Source organism: Tiliqua scincoides, chromosome 4, assembly GCF_035046505.1.
Source record: "Tiliqua scincoides isolate rTilSci1 chromosome 4, rTilSci1.hap2, whole genome shotgun sequence".
Taxonomy (NCBI): domain Eukaryota; kingdom Metazoa; phylum Chordata; class Lepidosauria; order Squamata; family Scincidae; genus Tiliqua; species Tiliqua scincoides.
In genome coordinates this window covers 68,991,745-69,012,203 of record NC_089824.1, presented here as the reverse complement: position 1 = coordinate 69,012,203, position 20,459 = coordinate 68,991,745, and the positions used below count along the sequence as shown (strand labels likewise).

The window sequence follows — 20,459 nt, the reverse complement described above, 5'->3', positions numbered from 1 at the left end:
CAAAGAGCCAGTTTGTTGGTAGACAGTTTCTATGGTTGTATACCTGGCACGACTAGATGCCTAAGCGCGTGGAACAGCGTTCCCTTTCCACCGTGATGGTACCTATTTATCTATTTGCATTTTTACATGCTTTCGAATTGCTAGGTTGTCAGGAGCTGGGACAAGCAATGGGAGCTCACCCCATCGCGCAAATTCGAACTGCCAGCCTTGCTTTCAACAGGCTCATTGGCTCAGCGGTTTAGCCAGTCATAGTATGTGACTGCATTTTGGAAAATGTTACAGATTTGTACTTTAACAGGCTACTATGTATATACTTTTAACAATGATAGTCAATGGGGCTTACTCCCTTTGGGATGTTTGGGAAATGTTTTAAAAACACATCAGCAACTGCTTGGGAGGATTAGGAGGGTTCTTTATTTTAAATTTTTTAACTTATACTTACTGTAAACTTTTTTATTTACACAGTTTGATTTTGTCCTATAGGGGCTTGTTAAAGATTTTCCTGCTTGATGATGTCACTTCTGGCCTTGACATCACTTTTGGTGGGTTAATGACATCACATTCAGTGGGTCCTGGACAGATTGTCGTTCTCAAAAGTAGGTCCCACCTAAAAAAGTTTGAGAACCACTGGAGACAGTTCCGACCACAGCAGAAAGGGTGCGACTTGACTCTCTGTACCCTGAACCAAGGGCTACAGGCAATGGGTGAGGCTAAGAACGGGAAAATATTTCAGTCACTTGCAATGGGGGAGCTACTCTCTCTTGCCAATTGATTAACCCATTTTCACCTGGCCCACAGGTGTACACATTTGGTCCCTGTTGCATATATGCAAATGTTGGCAGAAATGGCTTAAGGACCTCTAGAGGATTTGCTAGACCAGCCAAGGGAGTTTGCTCTTAATGTGCATGGAGGCAGTAGCCTTGAAGGGAGAGTGCTAGGGAGCCAAGCTGCTGTTATCTGAGGGAGGGAGGGAGGGAGGGAGGGAGGGAGTGCCTCTCAAGAGAGGGGTGTCCCAAGTTGTTTGACAGACAAGCCTGAGCTGGTTTCAGCAGTTTCAGTAGAGCTTAAGAAGACTGAAGAGGGCAGGCTGAAGGGTGAGGGTTGCAGGGTGTTACCAAGGCTGAGTGCCAGCTGGCACTGTGGTTCTTGGATGGCGTCTGGAATGGGGATGCTAAAACAGACCATTGGTCTGTCTCACTTTCATGTATGTTGACTAGCATCCACTCTCCAAGACTTCAGGTTCTTTCCCAGTCTTGCCTGGAGATGCCAGGAATTGAAAATGAAACCTTCTACATGCCATGGAAACCATGTGCTGTACTGTGAACTATGTCCCCTTCTTACAGAAGCCATTGAGTCATCCTGCAATTTTCCCTGAAGGCCAGAATATTGAAAAGGCCCTTCATGCAGAGCCCCAGCAGCTCTGTTGGTACAGGCATTTATGCAAATCGTAGTTATGATTGAAAAGGGAAGAGAAGATGAGACTGTGGGGCATATTCAAGAGATCTAGAAATGTTGCCTCTGCCCTAGACCTACACAGACCAAGTTTTATTTTAAAATAAAATAGACAAAAGAGCCCAATCCAAATTGGGCTCACTCCAAGAGCCCAATCTGCAAGTTTGCTCAGAAGTACCCTCCATTATAGTCAACAGGGCTTACTCCCAGGCAAATGTGGTTAGGATTGTGGCCCAAATCAACCTCAGAATAGGTCAATGGTTGGTTAACTGGGTAAGGACTGCTCTATTGTTGTTTGGTTTCATTTCTTTCATTTTCATGTAAGTAGTTTGTCAGCCAAACAAGTACCTATTCCAGGGCTTTTCAAACTGGGGCATCATGACACCCCAGCCTGTGAGCTCTGGTCTCTGCCCCCTTAAGGGGCGGGGGCAACCTGGAGGCAGGGAGGAGGTAGCGGCGCGATCCTCAGAATTGTGCTGCCCAGGGGGGTTGTAGGGGCTTGGGTGTACTTACCCAAGCCTCCTGCAGCCTCCCCAGGCTGTGGGGAGCCCGGCGCGACCTGCAGCAGGGCTCCCCGCAGCAGTGAAAGACACAACATATGAAAGACAATCTAATTGTGACTTTTATGAAAATGAAGGGATAGTATTTGGGAGACCTTACTTCATTATAAGTAATATATGAACAGCAGGAACTTGAACCATTTATTTGTACATACCCATTTTACTTACAGAAATGCCTGAATTTAGAACTCCAGGCCACATGACTTGAAATGGGGAAATACTATCTTCCAAAAACTCGTTTTATAAAAGGAAAATTAAGTAATCTGAACTGTCCAAAGGGGCTGAGATGGTTGTGTTCCCCCCCTCCACATGTGGAATGTGAGTGATATGTGGTTATTGTGATAGTCACATTTTGAAAACAATCTCACTCAGTTTTGAAGACCTAAAGTGACCTTCCTATAAAGCATCCCTCAAGGCATATTTCACTTACCACAATAGCTTCCTGTGCTCTCATACTCTACTGTCTTCAATTATCAACTGTGGATATTGCAGCCTACTATAATTGTGCTTATTGGAACAAGAATCCTCAAATGAGCTTTAATCAAACTTTTGAGTGGGTAAAAATAAAATAAAATGATTTCCGTTTCTTACAACCCAATCCTAACTCCCCTTCCCCCACTGTGTCTTCTGGCGGGGGGGGGGGAGCAGTTATGAAAGTATCCTCCAATCCTCTGCTGCCCCAGTGGGTTTTTTTGGGTCTCCGTTTTGCTGGCATAGGTCTGAGGAGAGTAAGGGAGAGGGAACTGGGGAAGCAATGGGCTGAGATGCACTTCAGCTGGTATCCACCCCTCCTTCTTCTGTTCCACCTCCTCCCTGTCCAGATGCTCCCCCATTCCTCCCACTGCCTGCCCTAGCTTATATGTGGTCCCATGCACAGTTGATTGTGCGGTATGCTTCACGGTATACTTCACACATTGATGTATGGCCATGTACAACAATAATAAAGCCTAATTAGAATTGTGCTGTCAGGCTGCAGTCATGTAACATTTGGGAGTAAATCCTATTAAACTTATTGGGTTTAATTTTGAGCAGACATGCATAGTGTATTTAAGGCAGTTGGATACTGCTTTTGGAAACTAAGGATTCAGGACCCAAATCTGAATAATATAAAAAATTCTAGTTCTTGTACACCACCAAGGCACATAAAAATAGAACATGGATTTCAGAATGCTATTAGTTATCAGTACATTGTCTAAACCAGGGCTTTTCAAACTGGGGAATCGCGACGCCCCAGCCTGTGAGCACCTGCCTTAAGGGGCAGGTGCAGCCTGGAGGCAGGGAGGAGGCAGTGGCGTGATTCCCAGAATCGTGCTGCTCAGGGGGCTGCAGGGGCTTGGGAGCACTTACCCAAGCCTCCTGCAGCCTCCCCAGGGTGTGGGCAGCCTGGTGTGAACCTTTGTTAGGGCTCCCAGCAGCGGTGAAAGTGGAGTGATTGCGCTCAAACTCAAAACTGTCATCTATTAAACAGGTCTTTGCTGAATTAGCAGTCATACAGAAATTGGTCTTCCATAATGCTCTATTGAGCATTGAGAAATGCTGTACTGTTGATGTAAAAAGTAACCAGAAACCATCTATCAATAAATGCCCATTTGTGTTGATCCACCACACAAATATGCTTTGGAAGTGAAAAATTATTTGGAAGGCCTTGATTCTTGTTCCTGTGCATAAGATCAGTTTTCACTGATGCTAAATTTTCAGACAGATGAAAGGTTTAAAAAACTGCAGCTTTCAACTACTGTATATAAAGAACACGTCTGGAATGTTTTCTTCTGCTTCTGCGGGTACCATAGAAAGCGGAAGGCACTGTTATCTGTTCTCCTAAAATCTCCATTACTCGATGTTCTATAATAGTCATGTGGGACATGACTATTAGTCATATAATAGTCATGTGGGACTAATAGTGGGGCAGCCATGTAGTTGCATGCTCTCTGAATAGATAACCTTGTCCTGGACCACCTGTGTTGTGTACTGTCTTTTAGGATATGTTCTGTAGGAATATAAAGCACATCTATTCATAGCAGGCAAAGTTAGATTAGGAGCTCTCTGTGTGCAAGAGATGGGATGGAATGAGAGGTTCACAAAATACTTATTTGTGGTTTGCCTTGTTGTATACAGCAGGGTTCAGAGAGACAGTGAAATATGGCTTGGGAATGTTATTGGCAGGAAACGAACAGTGCTTCTCTTTTTGCCATTGTGTAGCCTGACGTATTACAGTGATGTTCCGTATAAATAGTTCAGCACTTTCCACCAAAATAAGGCAGACTGGGGTGACAGCTGAAAGGTTTGATTTCAGGTTCGATTACTCCTCTCAAGGGTTTTACTATGCCTTGCAGCTTTTGAAATTCAAAATACTCAGCTTGGGTTTCACATTTTATTTGCTATACAAAACTATTACCTTCCAAATTGTCCCTTTTTGTAGGTTTAAAAAAAGATCTGTCTGTTATTTAGGGCAGCTCAGTGTAGTGCAGTTAACATTGCTGTTGATACGCAGATGCTCATGAAATGTGGGCAGATCAAGACAGAAATAGGATGATTTTAGATCCCATGATTGGATTAATCTAGAAGTCTACAATGTCCTTTCTTTATATGATCAAAGAAGGAGGCTGTCTTGTGGGTCTCATTACCCTCTGAGGTTTGGTTGCTGGTGACTGACAAGAGGGTCTTTTTAGTGGCAGCCCCCCCAGATGTGAAATTCTGTACCTTTTACTGTGCTGTTGTCTGTCTCCTTGCCAGTAATTCATCAGAGGTTGAAACCATGGGCCTTTACTCAAACATTCCCTGAGTTCATTTTTGTCCTCCTCTATGATTCCGCATCTAATTAATTAATTAATTAAAAGATTTTTACCCTGCTTTTGCTCCCTGCTGGGCACTCAAAGTGGTTCAAATATTACTATTTTTAATTATTGCTGCCCACTTACTGTGTTCTGAATTTGTATTGTAAGCCTTCTTGAATTCCCCAAGGGGGGAAAGGCCGGGTAGATTTTTTAAAAATAATACTAATCATATTGGGTATTATTAGGCTATCCTTCATTGGTGGCCTTGCCCCACAATTCAATTACAGATTAGATAGATTAAGTGCTATTGTTGAAGTCACAGAAATACATTTTGTCAGCTCCTCCTGACCTGCAAGCTGTGATCATACTTGAGTCCGCATGTGCACAAAGGGGAAAGGAGTTTATATTTTCTTCTGGTATTAGTCTCTCATCCCCATTGCATGTTGCTCCAGAGGACCCTTAACTTTAGATTGGTATTTTTGGGCCATGGTCATTATCACTAGAAGGTGGAAGCTGAAAACTTTGTGCATGCAGGCTGTTTGGATCCCAGTCTGTGTGGCTGTTCTTGAAGAAGCTTTGCAAACATCTTTTAGTACAAACTGTCACTGCGTATTTTTTTTTTGATGTTCATAAGGAGGCAGGGATATATACAGGGAGCACCCCCATCCATGGAACCTCTATCTGTGGATTCAGAGCCCAATCCTATGCATGTCTACTCAGAAGTAAATCCCATTAGAGTTAATGGGGCTTGCTCCCAGGAAAGCATGGATAGGATTGGGCTGCCAGTTATCCACGGATTGGGTCTGTGGAGTATTCACCGCCCCCCTGTGTGTCCTCTGTGCGCCCTCCCCGGAGGGGGCACTCTAAAATATGCAGAATAATTCCTAACAAATTCTTCACATCTGTACTGGTTCTGTTCTGAGATTTTTGGATCTTATCAGTGATCAAATTGTGCAGTCATCTGTCTTTTATTGTTTCTCTTTTTGTGAAGTCAGCTTCAACTACTGGTCTTTGTATTCTAGGAAATAAGTCACTGATGACCTTGTGCATTAATAATGTGCATCTAATGACTAAAAGTTTGCCATTTAAGTATTTTTTCATTTAATTCATTCCCTCCCATCTGATATCCATTTCTTTCTGACAATTTTAATAAGATACGTTGATAAAAAATAAGTGTGTGTGTGTGGGGGGGAGAACTTACTAATTTGAATTGACACACACTAATATTTTAAATCTATATGGTAAAAATGGGCGTGCAGTATTTTTGTTTCCTACATGATAACTTGTTTGTTTACATGAAGTTGTGTTATGCGTGTTTGCTTATATCACCATTTAACAGTAGTTGGACACAATGTTGAAATGGTTATTCATTGAGAGAAAAAAGGAGCTTAGAAGAAAATAACAATGGAGGTGTCTCCATTTGAATATGTGCTGAGTTCCATTGGTCCTGCAATTATAGCAAGAAACTAATTTTTTAAAGTAGGATTTCATCAAGAAGAGAATGTGTGCATACTCATATGTGTCTAGTGTGTATTATATTCTCTCTCTCGCACACACTCACACACACACACAGAGGGAGTGTTTCTGAGATAAGGGGGTACTGTGCAGAAGTCTTGAGATAAAGGGGTACTGTAGATAGCTTTGTCAATGTTATGTATGACCAATCATTTCAGTCTTGTGATGGCAGCATTTTGTGTGTTCTGTATCATTGATTATTTCCCCCCCCCCCTCTCTCCATGGCAGAATTGCTAATACTGGCTGTCCTTTTATTCTTCATATTAGAGTGGAAATGTAGTTTGGGCATAATGGATTATTGATTGGTCTGGGAACAGCAGAAGCCCCAAGGCCTTGTCATCAATGGTACTTACTCTCCCATTAGTGAATGCATCACTTCATGCAGCTATTCGGGATCCAAATCTGTAGAATATAAGCTTATAATTGTTGATCTTGTATGGTATTTAGGGCAAGGAGCGCTTCATTGTTGTTATGGGTTTCCCCCCTCCCGGTTGTTCAAAAGAATAGCCTCTTTGTTTTGGTTGTAAGATAAGCTAGACCAGGATGTTAATGATGTATTTTAATTCATTCCTTATAGTGTTACAGTGTAACCAATAAAAAACCTTTCTTTGTCTCTGGGAGGACAAACATGTTCAGTATATTGAAGCACAAAATATGTAGTGAGTGGGTGACAGGCCCATATTTCTCAACATCTCCTGAAGAAGTTCTCTTAAGTGCTCAAGAATAAGGGGTTGTCTTCCTAGAACTCCTTCAGAAAGTGCTATATGAACTGTCTTAGATGTATGTTTCCACTGTTTCTTTTGCTTTTCCTTTCAAGTAACTTTCCCTCTTTTGCTTTGCTAGGGTGTTTTGAGTGTGTGTGCATGAGATAGACGAATATAGATGTTTATAAGTATTTCCCTTTTTTTAAGGGGGGGGGGGTGTGTTCTTTTTATAAGGGCTATTGTCTGTGGTGCTGTTTTAGAACAGCCTCACTATTCTCTCCGGAGGTTTGGAGCCCAATTAGAATATCATTAGATCAGAGGAAGGGGTGAGAGAAAGAGAAGAGAAAACAGATGACATGTCCTGAGGAATCGGAGAGAACAGTTGTAGGTTAACTGTTGCAAATCAAAAAACCTGAAAATGCTGGGTCCCTGGATGCAAAGAAGAGCAGAGACCACAAAAGAAAGTGGTCGAACACTGTAAAGATTTCCTTAAATACAAGCGAGCTGCGTGTTAAGGCTCCATGTTTTACAACCCTGTTTTGAGTGTAGCAACCTCTCCTTCCCCTTTTCACTTCTGCCTCTCTGCTTGTGACTCCTGCTCTCATTTGGTTGTAAGTTACAAAAGTATTTTGTTGATCAGTCAGTTTTCCATGTTTTTTGTGGGTGTGGGGGATGGGAACAACAACTGGCAAAGTTTAGCTTCAGCGGCTCTCAGAAATGATCAAGGCAATGTCATGCTGACTTTCCCTAATGCCTGTGTTTACTCTGAAGGACATATGCTGCTAGGATTTCCTGTGAATTCAAGGATATGCTTACTATTTAAAGTCTGCCCCCCCCCGTCTCCCCTCCCATTGTATTTAGCTGCCCAGAATTATAGAGCAGTTGTGTGATCTTTGGAAGTGAGAGACGCAGAGGTGAATCAAGTGGTCCACAACAGGACTACAGAAGAGCATGTCTGCAGTCTTCCCCCCCCCCCCAAGTAAGTGTTGGGCATTCCATTCAATGTGTAGGAGTTCTGGTTTATGCATAAAGTTCTGGTGCGCATCAGATCACTGACAGCTTTGCAGTTAGGAGTCGAGAAAGGGTCGCTGCAATAGATGGTTGGAAATAAAACAGGCAGACTTGAGTTCAAATTCTAGCACAGCCCTAAACTCTCCGGAAGACCTTGAGGACAATCACAACACTCCTGTCGTCCCAAGTCACATTAATTTCAATGCAGTACATTTCCAAATAAGCAAACTTTGAATTCCAACTGTAAACATGCATCTCAGTTTCAGAAAACGTGCCCCAAATGTTACGGTCTGGTTGAGAACGTTTTTGGCTGTTCCTCTGATGGGGTTGCTAGGCAAAGTTTGGAATTATCATCTCAGAACTGAAAGTTTATTTTTAAACTTGCTTCATTGCTTAAGTGACCCTCCCTGCAATCTTCAGTCGCAACAGATGTTACTCTGAGATGAAGGTGACCTGCTGTTATAGTAATGAAAGCCCAGATTCTTACCGCATTTAAATATGAGAGTATCCTCAAGCCTGTGAAAAGAATGGGTGTGAGCACTTCTTCATCTTAACCTAGGTCATGCTTAAACATACAACTGATCTGTAGGTAATGCTGGGGGCATCTGTTGTGACTGTGATAGCTGTGATTATTAAATCAACTCAGAGCTTGCTCATATGGGCTAGTCCTATATCCCTCACTATACCTGCCAGTGTAACTAGCATTGCTCTGGCAGAGGTTGCTTTACTGCAGTCGAAAAGCAGTTTCTACTGGTGTGCTCTTGTATTCAGTGGGTCTTACTCCCTAGTAAGTGAGTTTAGGCTTGCAGCTTAATTTGTTTAGTGATACGTCTCCCCTGTATTGATTGAATTTTAACTTAATCCATGTCCTTTCTCCAGATTCTTCAATATATTCTGTGAATTCAATTATCCTGTCTTCTATTTTTTCTTCTTCTTTTGGTTCTTCATAGCCATTATAGCTCATTTTTGAATGCTTACAGTTTTATTAAATTCCTGCTGCAGACCACTGGGGAGTTCTTTTCTCAGCATGCCTCTTAATTATTGGGCTGCTTTTAAAAATTCGAAACTGCTAATTTCTGTGATTCGTTCAGATATCCTCTTTGTACATGGGACATGTAGGTACACATTTTTGCTTGCAGTTTTGAGTGATGACAGAGTAAATCCATGCAGGGCATAATGTCAATCTGAAAAGAATGTCATCCTCTGGAGGCGCAATGTAGATTGTACGGAAAGCCTTTTGTGAGTGTTCATAGCTGTAGACCACCAAAAGTATAACCTGGATTCCCAGCTTTTAAGCTGGAAAATCAGAAGTCTTAGAAAGATGACTCAGCACACTGTCCTACTTGCTGTCTCGACAAGTAAATGTTCAGGATTGGGCCTGCTGTGCCAACTGAAAGGAAAGACTTGTGGTAGTGCATTGGTATCATGAGCTAACTGTGACTTGCAGGAGCCTTGGCTGAACTTGCCATGCTGGTAATAGCCATTATTGTTGGACAAAGCATTGTGCCATTGCCCACAGCTTTTCAGTGGCATGGAGCTGAACAATGAAGGGGCAAGACCCTTAATGATAGCATCTTAATAGTGTGCTCTTCTAATAATACCATCAGTCCAGTAAGGGCATCATTCACAATTAATGTTCTCTGGGGCTGGAGTTCTCCCTTCCTGTGCACTTGTCCAAGTCTAAAATCTTTTGGAAGTTCTGCAAGGTCCCACACACACATTCATGTTGATGACCTACGCACACATTCATGTCACTTGATGGCCATTTCTGTTCATGAAAGTTAGGAGGGGTGGGAACAGAGATGTCTCTTATAAGAGGAATGTGAACCTTCTTCCTGAAATGTGGTACATTTAAATGTTTCATTAATTTTCCAGATTTATATTCCACTTTTCACACATATTTCCAAAGTTTGTCAGTGCAGCTCCACAGAGCTGTTCGCAGGATGCCTCTGCCTCCTAAAGAGAGGATTTCTTCTTTCTTGGGAAGTAGAATGAAGGAGAACTCTTAAAATAGCAATGCATGCCTTCGCTGAATCTAATTGTGCTTCTGGTAAAAAAGTGGATGTTGTGCTCCTATACAGAGTGCAGCTGCAGTCCTGTGTAATGGGATTCCAAGGCAGTGGATTTTAAGTGTCCCAAATGTGTGAGGGTTTGCAGCCTAATGATGTTCAGGCACACACCCATGAATAGCTCTTCCCTAGAGACCAACAAGTATAATCCTACTCCTATTGAAGCCAATGAAAAATAACATTAGAACAGCAAAACACCCTTCCATTGATATTGGTGGTGCTGGATTGAGGCGCAAAGCATTTTTACCTTTTGCTCTTCTGTGTGTACCCCAAATGCAGTCTTCCTTAAGAAATTACAAGGTTTCGTTAGCATTTTTACCTAAGCAAGGTATGGGAAGGTTGTCAATTTAGGGCACGATCCTAACCAGGTCTACTCAGAAGCAAGTCCTATTTTGTTCAGTGGGGCTTACTCTCAGGAAGGTGTGGTTAGGATTACAGCCTTAATGTGCTAGTTTAGAAATTCTGTTTAACTGAATGGTTGAATCAAAATATGATGTACCCTGTGTACAGCAGACGTGCCTGAGATGCAGTTTTCATTATAGGGAAGGAGTACTGTACTCTACGAAACCTTTTCATTGGTAGGCAAACAAAAGTTTGACTGTTTTTCATAAAATTATATACATCTGTAAAACCGCAGACTTAAAATATTACTGCCACTTCAAGAAAGGGCTTATTCACTTGAATCTGTGCACACAAACACTTTTACTTGGTTTGGAAACAAAAATTAAAATTGTGTTTTGGGAGTTAATGTTCTCATTTTTAGTAAATGCCAGTAACCTGTTCCCATAGTCTGACACTAATATTTCATAGGTTTGTATAAATTGTTCTATTGAACATATTTATTAATGATTCTATTATTTAAGACAAAGTCATACTTAGTATAGTTGGTGTGAAAGTTAACAAGTTGGTATGGAGGAATATAAAAAATTTCAAATTGAACCTCTTGCAAAAGATTCAAAAGGAAGTTTTTTGAAAAAAATGAAATGCTTTGCATTTTGTAAATTTGTTTTGTGTTCTCTGCCTTGGTTTCAGATCCTCTTTGCCACCTGACTCAAAAACACCAAAGAATGCATATATCACAGATGCTTTCAAGCAGCTGAGGGAAAACCGGAATACAAGAATGAAGAGATAAAGTCTCATTCTGCAGAAATGGGTGATTGAAACGGCAGCCACCATTTCTCATTCCTGGCCATGGTTCTGCTCTTTTGACCGATGTTGCCATAATACTAATGGATTGTAGCATACAGGCAAACATGGAATTACGGAGAGCCTCCAGTCCGCACAAGATGAGCAAGAATGAGATGGATGCAGACAAGTCCGTCTTACACAGCTGCTGCATATGTGGCAAAAGTTTTCCTTTCCAGAGCTCCCTGTCGCAGCACATGAGGAAGCACACTGGGGAGAAGCCGTACAAGTGCCCTTATTGTGACCACAGAGCTTCCCAGAAGGGCAACTTGAAGATACACATTCGGAGTCACAGAACAGGCACAATCAGCCAGGGGCATGAAGTGGAGATGGGAGGGGAGGCACAGCTTGGAGAGATGAGAGTCTCAGAAGGCCTTGACGGCTGCACCAGCCCTACCAAAAGCACCTCTGCCTGCAACAAGATATTGAATGGTACAAGCTCTCCAGAGGGTGGCAAGATCTTGCTCAGAAGCAGTCGGAAGGAGGCTGTTTCAGATCCCGCCCTTGGCGACAATGTTAAATTATGTCCTTTTCAGTGCACCTTCTGCAAAAACAGATTTGAAGACAAGAAAGAATTGGAGCAGCACATACACCAGGTCCACAAACCTTTCAAGTGCAGGCTGTGCAACTACATGACGTTAAGGCAAGAGACGCTGTTAAACCACATAGAGAGAGATCACATTACCACTCAGGTCCCAAATGGGGAAACGTTCTCTGAGAACTGCAAGAGTGAATCGAGTGCAGGAGAGTTTCCTTGTGAAGTCTGTGGACAGGCTTTTAGTCAAACATGGTTCCTCAAAGCTCACATGAAAAAGCATAGAGGGTCATTTGATCATGGATGCCACATCTGTGGCAGGAGGTTTAAAGAACCCTGGTTCCTCAAAAACCACATGAAATCACATGGCCCAAAATCTGCCAGTAAAAACAAGCCAAAAAGTGATTTGGAGCCTGTAGCCACTATTAATGATGTCATTCAGGAAGAGACCATTGTGACTGGCTTGTCCCTCTACGAAGTTTGTTCCAAGTGTGGAAACCTGTTTACAAATATGGAAAGCCTCAAAGCACATAATTCTGTACATGGCAGGTTTCCAGGAGGCCGCAGTGAACACAGACTTGAAAGGCTGGGTGACGGAGACCTTGACCCATCTATAGCCAAGCAGTTCTTCCTCCAGTATCTGAACCTGAGGCCATCTGTAGGTGTAGATGGTGTTGCAAGGGGGCAGTCAGGCAAAAGAGTAGCTGAGCTGGATCCTGTCAATAGTTACCAGGCCTGGCACCTGGCTACCAAAGGAAAAGTTGCAGAGCCTTCTGAGTATGTAAAGTATTTGGGATGGGATGAAGTCCTGGCAGATGCTGATGTCACTTATGACAGAGACAAAAGGGAATATATTCTTGTCAGTCAAGAGAAGCGCAAGCAAGAGCAGGATTTACCCAGCTCTTCCAGTCATCCGAAGAAGAAGAGCTGCACCAGCGGGCGTTCAGAGAAAAGCAATAGCACACAGTCAGGGGACAGCTGCATCCTTGGTGAAGATGATCTAGAGTACAGGCCATCCTCACGGCAGAGCAGAAGGGTATCGCAGAACAAGTCTACCGAGTGTTTTGAGTGCGGCAAGATCTTCCGTACGTATCACCAAATGGTGCTTCACTCCCGCGTGCACCGGAAACAGCGCAGGAGCTGCAGTGAGAGTGTGGCAGCTGCTCAGCAGGATCGATACGGATCCAACAGTGAGGATGGGGACTCTGGTTCTGTTAGTGCGCCAAGCACGCCAGGCTCTACTTCTGCCCCAGAAGATTCAGTGACCTCTGGAGCGGGTGAGGAAGGGCCTGAGGATAGTTTAGAAGAAGCAGTACATGAGCCGTCACCATGTAAGTGCCTACAAACTATTTCACTTCCTTTTCCATTTCAGGGTTTGTTTTCTAGTTTGTTCTGCATAACTTTTTGTCCTCCTTTGATCCTAAGGAAGGGTAATGATCACATTTGAATTTTAAAACTAGAGAGATGTCTGAGCTGGATCTAGGAATCTTTATGTTAAAATATACCATATATTCAGTTTCTCTAAGGTTTTTTTTTTTTAAATAGCACCCTTCACATGCCAAACAAACACATATACACACATGCACAGAAAGATATGGAAGCTTCTTCCACATGGTGTGATCTCACACTGTGGGGATGTGCGGATGAATGAATATTATAGTCCTACATCTTGTTTCTCATAGGCCACAGTGGCAACTCACAAGCAGGCCAGACCATACATGAGGCCAACTGATGTGGTTGCCTCAGGCAACAGATTGGTGGGGATGCCCATCTCTGTCTGCCTACTTGCCTCCACTGTACTCCTCCTCCTTCTACTTCCTGGATTGGCAAAAGATGAAGAAAGGTGGAAAGGAAGAAGGTGCTGTACTGGAGCATTGAAGAGTGGGAGGAGCAGAGGCTGGCATATAATTAGGTAAGGGGGGCAGCATTTGGCATGCCGCCTCTGGTATCAGGACTTGCTTACAAGCATGTGTTGAAGCCTACCCTTTTCCTGCCATTGCTTTCCTGCAACTGGTATCAGACCAATACCACCCCTGAACTTGGAGGTCCTGTGCTGTAGGTTACTCTGCTGTTCCCTCTAAGAATGTGGCACAATCTGTGTTCTGTCACATGGATCGTGCAACGCTGCTGTAATGTTACTCCTTGAACGTGTTATTTTGGAGAACCATCTGTTGATTTCAGTGGGTTTGGGATGTCTCTGAGACATCCATTTCTGTGAGCAGCACAGTTCTGTGGTCTATGGTATTTGTTTATGCAGATGGAGATACGTCAGATATGCTGGGCAACACCACTCTCTCCTTTCTGCCTACACTGTTGATCTTGATTCATTGATGGCTGGCAGAGTCCTGTTTTGCTGATGCAACCTTAGTGTACCCAGTCTTGCTAACACTCATCAGTGAAGAAGTAGGCATTCTTTTCTTTTGGTTCTCTGCCTTCCAAAGTTGTGTAAGAAGAACTTCAAGGCTGTAATTAATCCCTCTGGATTACTGCAGTCCTCAGAGTCTAACTCTGGTTAAATGGAACAAATTATTCTCCAAATAGAAGCAATGTAAATATTTGAAGGAACAACTGCCAGTGCTTTTGTATCATTCTTACAATTTTCATTATTTATCTTCCTTTGTTTATAAGGCTCTTTCAAATCCCAAAGAAAAGAGGATTTCTTTCCTAGTGCCTTCCTACTATCGTTTTCCCTTCTTTGAGAGGCAAATGATGTGAGTTTAGCTTTCTGCGGGGGTAGCACTGAAGAAATAATCAGCACATTTTGGAACCAAATGTAGGTAATGTGTGTAGTCATTATACTGGCCAACATTTCACACATTACACAAAGGCAAACCTTACTTTGCCATCTAGTATATCCTTAGCAAAAAGCTGCAGCCAGTTGCAGCTCTCTGATGACTGTACTTTATCATAAGCCATTTGCAAACACATGTTTGTCCATGTTTATAGATGTGCTCTGTGGTGTACTCCTTACATTATACGTGTAAAGTGCCTCTAAGAGCCCTGTTCTATTCTCCCTCCCCCACTGATGCTGCAGTGCCAACATGGCTACCACTGCACCCCCAACAGGGGGCAGTCCAGGAGATTTCCCTGGGTAAGGGAACAATCACTCCCCTACCCGGGGGTAAGCCTCGGTGGCGTGGGGGGGGGGTCTACTTGGGCCTATGCTAGGTGAATAGCTGGCACAGGACCATGGAATTGGTTCTGGGAAGGGGTTAGGATATGAGGAGGTGGAGTGTCATTCTATTTTAAAAAGAGGCAGAGAAGGAGGCCCTCACAAAACCTGAGATTTGGCAATCCTAATTTTATATAATCACCATCCCTTCAATTTATTTACAGTTTATTTATCCTAACACATAGGATATTTGATGGAAGTGTTCAGAGTCTCCTGCAGATCGATTTTACCTTTTGCTGAACTCATCCAGTTATGTAATAATTTTAGCTATAAATTCTTGATCGTGGAGATAACTAGATGTTTAATATAATTGAATCCTGAGAAGGTTCTACCAGATATATGTGTGTCCATGCTCCTTCCTTACACAGCTAGGACAACTAGTGGATGTCCTGCTCAAATGGGGGTCTTTTAAAAAAGCAGTTCTTGTGAAATCATCATACAACTCATTGGTGATTGCTTTTTTCAGTTTTTATTTTTAAAAGGTAGGACTTTAATCTATAAGTAAATTAGCTAAAATTCACTGGAAATAAATGAGTTTTGCCTACAATCTTATATGTGCTTATTTCTGAGTAAATTCCATTGAGTTGAACTCAGTAGGACTTACTTTAGACTTGCATAAGATTGTGCCATTGGTTGATTTGTTGACCAGACTCAGTGACAACCCAATCCTGATCTGCCCGGGGCGCCCAGCTTCGGCAGCACTGAAAACGGCTGCCGCTGGATCCTGTGAGCCTCGGGCTACCGTGGGTGTCACCTCAGGAGAAGGGGACTTTTGTCCCCTTCTCTCAGGTAAGGGAAACAGCCCCGCAATGGGGCTACTCAGTTTACCATCAACCAAAAGGTCGGTGGTAAGGTAAATGCTTTTCTGTAGGGCGCCAAGCCCCACATGAACGGAGGACCACCGAACCCACTGCCCGCCCGCCCTTTCCACGCCTCCCAACCACACCTCCTCCCTGCCCTCTCTCCATCCACCACCTGCCTCCCCCCTCCCTGGAACACCCCCTCCCCGCCTCCGCTTACTGTGCCACAGCTCAGTGGTCCGTGAGACCGCCGAGCAGTGGAGGACGGGCGCCCGTTGTGCGCTAGCCCAGTGCCAGCCAGCGCTGGGCCAGCATGGGCACTGGCCTGGCAGTAATCCTCACAGACACATTATGGCACATTTGCGACAGTGCGCTCTGGCAGAAAACCGGAGCGCCGAGCTCATGCTTGCGCTCTGAGTGCTTGAAATATATCTTGAAAACAGAAGTTAGAATGTTGTCACCACCATAACCAAATAATTCCATCAAATATTTTTATTGTGTTATATTTTGTCTTGGGGGGGGGGTTACAGCATACTACCCTTTCGTTCATGTGTGTGTGTTTCTTAAAACTCCTACTTACTAGTTAAGTGGTTGATCTTTCCAGTTGATAAGAAAATTCCTGTAATTAGAGCCACAGTGTAAGATATAGTAATATTCTGAATTTGTATAGCGTATTGATGCCGTACTAAGATGAAACTTTAAACATAGTTGATTACAATTCTTAGCACTCATAAACTATTTGAAGTTTTGTTTTATTTACTATTGTTGTTCTTCCTGATTTAACTTTTCCATAATCTGAACTCTGTGTGCAGCTGTCCCTTCAGGCCATTTAGCCCTAGAATTAAGGAAAAGGTAATGAAGTTTAACGGCACTTGACTTCAGTTTAGGTGTATGATTTTTTGGCTTAGGACCATAATGATGAGCACCGTCCAGAACAAAATCAGAGAAGTAAACCAAATGCTGCTGAAGATGCTATAAATTTGAATAGTACCTAGAACAAGTCATTTAATTGTGGCAGATTAAAGTCAGTGGGAGATGTGCCAGAGACTCCAGTTCAGCTGGCATTTCCTTCAGGGTGGCATTTGTCTCCAGGGCTTAATTGTACAGGTTATCCATGATTACTTAAGTTAGTCAAGATGTGCTAACTCATATATGTTAACATGTTGAAGTAGATGTGCTGGCTGCAATCCAGATATGCTGGCTCTGTGCAGGTCATTGTGAATACATATGAGGAGCTGTCCTAGACGCTGCAGTCAGCGGAAAGTCCTTACTCATGTGAGATCTCCAGGTATACATCAGAGTAACTACATTTATAAGTGTCCCTAGATTGGGGCAATCTGACAGTGGCCTACTCTCAAAAGATGACTCTCTTTTGTCATCTTAAAATCTCTGCACTCAGCTGGAAGCAGTCTCTTGACAGCAATCCAGTCCTATTGGGCTGCTGCACCAGCAGCATTCTGCCACCAGTCTCTGCTGTAAAGCAGCCATAAAGTGCACTCTATCAGCTTGCGCTGCTGGTGCGCTGCTGGTGCTTGCGCTGCTGGTGCTGGCGCAGGAATGGTGCGCCAGCTTTCTGCACGCACCAGCAGATCTATGGAGACCCACCAGAGGAGTAAACCAGAGCAGGGTGTTGGAGGGAAGTGGGGAGGGGTTGACTGGGCCCAGGTGGGCAGAATGGGGCAGTGATGGGGCAGGGAGGAGGGTCAGTCAGGCCCAGGAGGGGGCAGGATTGATAGTGGTGCATGCTAAATCCTGCCCCCTTCCCAGGCCTGATCTGTCTTCCTGTGGCAATGTGGATTTGTACTAGCAATTGAGCTGGTGCAGGTCCGAGTTGCCCTGTATCAGCTGTTGGGGCTTACCTCGGGGCAAGGGGACAAATATCCCCTTACCCTGAGGAGACCTCTACAACCAGAACTCCTTTTTAGGATACTGTTGCATCACTGTGTGGGGAGTTGGATAGGATTGGGCTAATAAATCTGCATGTGTTTTGCATGAAGGCAGAGACAGAGAAAGAGACTTCAGGCTTCTCGTGTGTATCGGTCCACCGTGAGTTTTTTTGCAGTCTGTCTTCTGGAGATATTGTAAAATATATGCATGTGGTAACTGGTATGAGTAATGGATTTTTAAAAATTACAGGGGGAACACTGTATCTGCTGATCCCATATCCATGGATTCACTTATCTGGGGCTTCCCCAGGCATTAAAAACATTACTTCCAGTTTCATGGAGAAACCGGAAGTAGCTTTTTTTTTTTTTTTTACTGTTGGGCTCAGAGGACTCTGTGGAGGTGAGGGGAGTGGAGCTCCCTTCAGCTCCGGAGGAGTGGGAGACATTTGCCCGTATCTGCAGTTTTATTTAACTGCAGGGGGTTCTGGAACAGAGCCCCTTTGGTACAGGGACATGCCTGTACATATTTAATCTGTTGCATATTCTTATTTTAAAATGTGTTACGGGTAAGCTCATCGTTCTTTCTCAGCGACACAGGTTGCGTTTAAAATCCAGTTTAATTTTATGCCTAGGACTTGAATAAGAATTCAGGCATCTGTGTTAAATTTGCAGTCCATCACAGAAGCCTGAAATAAATAAGATTTCTGGCTGTCTGGGTGTTTTCTAGCTCGGTATAAGCCAGAGACTTCCAAAGTGAAAAACATATAATGTTTTAAAATATAGACATGTTCATTCTTTTTCACTGTCTTTTCTGGTTGATGATGTGTTAACAACATAATACTGATTATAGGGTATATGGTGATAATTATTGAATTCTGTATACTTTATTTTTTAGGAAACGTGTAGGAACAAAAAAAATACGAAGTTCATCTAAAATATGCGGGGGGGTTTTTTTTAGGATGGTAGACAGTTGAGTTGTGTCAAGTTAGAATTTATGAAATTCTTGAATAGTGTGTATGTCTGTATGCATGCAGGTGCCAGTCACCAGATCCCATAAAAGCTGTTTTGTTATTCCACTTGCTTTCCGCTTTGCTGCAATGGCTCATTCTCCCATTAAAATACCTGTTTTCAGCTGACAAATGTTCAAAGATTTGTGTTGCAACAATATGAACATGTATTAATTTGTGTGAATGCTCGCTGTAGCTGCCATGATTATTTTTTGTGAGTGGGACTTCCTACTATCTGGAAACCCTGTCTGTATCAATTTATTTGGTGATGAGCCCCTGCGCATTTGTTGCTGACCCTGCGTATGTTGCCAAAGAGTATGGAGAATGCTGATACATAGTATGGAGGAGGCATATATAGAGTCTGTTGATGCGTACTGGGTTCTGGTCAGGCCTCATGGATCTCGCCATCACTGCACATGAACTGAGAGGTCACTGTAAAACAACTGGAGCAGGAGAGGGTGAGGTAGAAAACCTTGTGCACTTCCATGAGCAACTTGGAGGATGGGTGGATAGAAATGTAGTGTTGTTATCAAAGCACCCCATAAAACAATTATTCTATTGCTGTCATATTGAAAAACAACAGTAGAGAATCCTATGTTGAAAGCATTGTTTAGTGAAAGAAACAAATAATAAGTTAATGCCAGAATTCTCATTATAAGTGCATTTGAAGCTGCCTCAGTGAGTGCTAATAGTTGTTCCTCGGCAAAAATACCATGATCTTTTTTTCACATGTTAATTCAGCCTCAGCTGAAAATGTGAAACTAGGGAGTTAGAGAGCTCTTAGTTTACAAAATGTTTAGGAAGAAAGAAACTTTAATTTTTTTTATCTCATGAAAGCATTTGTAATGGGAAGAGGGAAAAGTGGCGGAAGGAGCGTTCATATCAAAATTGAAAACAGCTTGAAAATGTATACATTTATGTGTACAGAAAATGAACAGCAGACACAGCAGCATCGGCAGGATCGTTGCACATATCAGAACTGTTTATAGAAGCAGACTGAAATGTGGGAGGATACCAACCACATCATTCTTTCCACTTGAAATGCATTGTAAAGTGGCATTATAATGTATGGGCAATTTAATGGAGGCAGAAGGCCCAATCTTGTTTGGATGCCATGCTCACGTCATACATATTGTATGCATGTCTTGGCAACACCACACCAACAGCGTGCTAATGGCAGCGCAACGTGGGCCAAATGGCAAGCCTGCCCTGGCAAAGCAGTGCTGGCACATCCCTTCTTAGTAACACCCTCAGCAGCCATGGAAATATTCACACAACTTGTTTATCCATGGTGTGGTGTCTTGATGTTGGCATGCTGTTGTGACGTTACCAAGACATGAGACGGAGTTGCAGCATGAGTACAGTGTGGCATAAGATTCCCCCCCCCCTTGCTTATCACTGTGGGATGCATTGTACTTTCCCCATGGGGGGGCGAGCGGTAGAGGTTCCAGCTGGGTGTCAGCCTCATGGGGCAGAATTCCTGCAATAAAATTTCTGAGGAGTCAAGTTTTAACAAACTACCTTGTCATAATGTTATGAAGGACAGGTTATTGTGAAGGAGGTTATTTGTGTAGGGTGCTCCCTTGGTGCACCAAGTGCTCTTTCACCATGGTTCCTATCTCCAAAGTTCCCCTTTCAGAGATCAGAGAGACCCATACTGGCTGTCTGATCATCTGAGCTGTAGTCTCCCTGGCAGGGTCTTTAGTACTAGGGCTGGTGCGGTGTGATTGGCTGCCAAATGTAGGTTGTATCCTATGTTCGATTGTAGAAAAGTGGGCAGGACGGGGGT

The 20,459-nt window shown here is 43.2% G+C and overlaps 1 protein-coding gene across 4 annotated transcripts in view; it reads left to right on the top strand.

The window, feature by feature from the left end:
* Positions 1-20,459, top strand: part of ZNF516 (zinc finger protein 516) — a 154,892-nt gene that overhangs the window by 59,489 nt on the left and 74,944 nt on the right. For all 4 annotated transcript variants that reach the window (XM_066626114.1, XM_066626116.1, XM_066626115.1 and 1 more), the window contains exon 2: positions 11,118-13,136. In XM_066626114.1, the coding sequence (XP_066482211.1) occupies positions 11,315-13,136 (1,822 nt within the window). In that variant the 5' untranslated portion in view covers positions 11,118-11,314. The remainder of the gene's footprint in view (positions 1-11,117; positions 13,137-20,459) is intronic.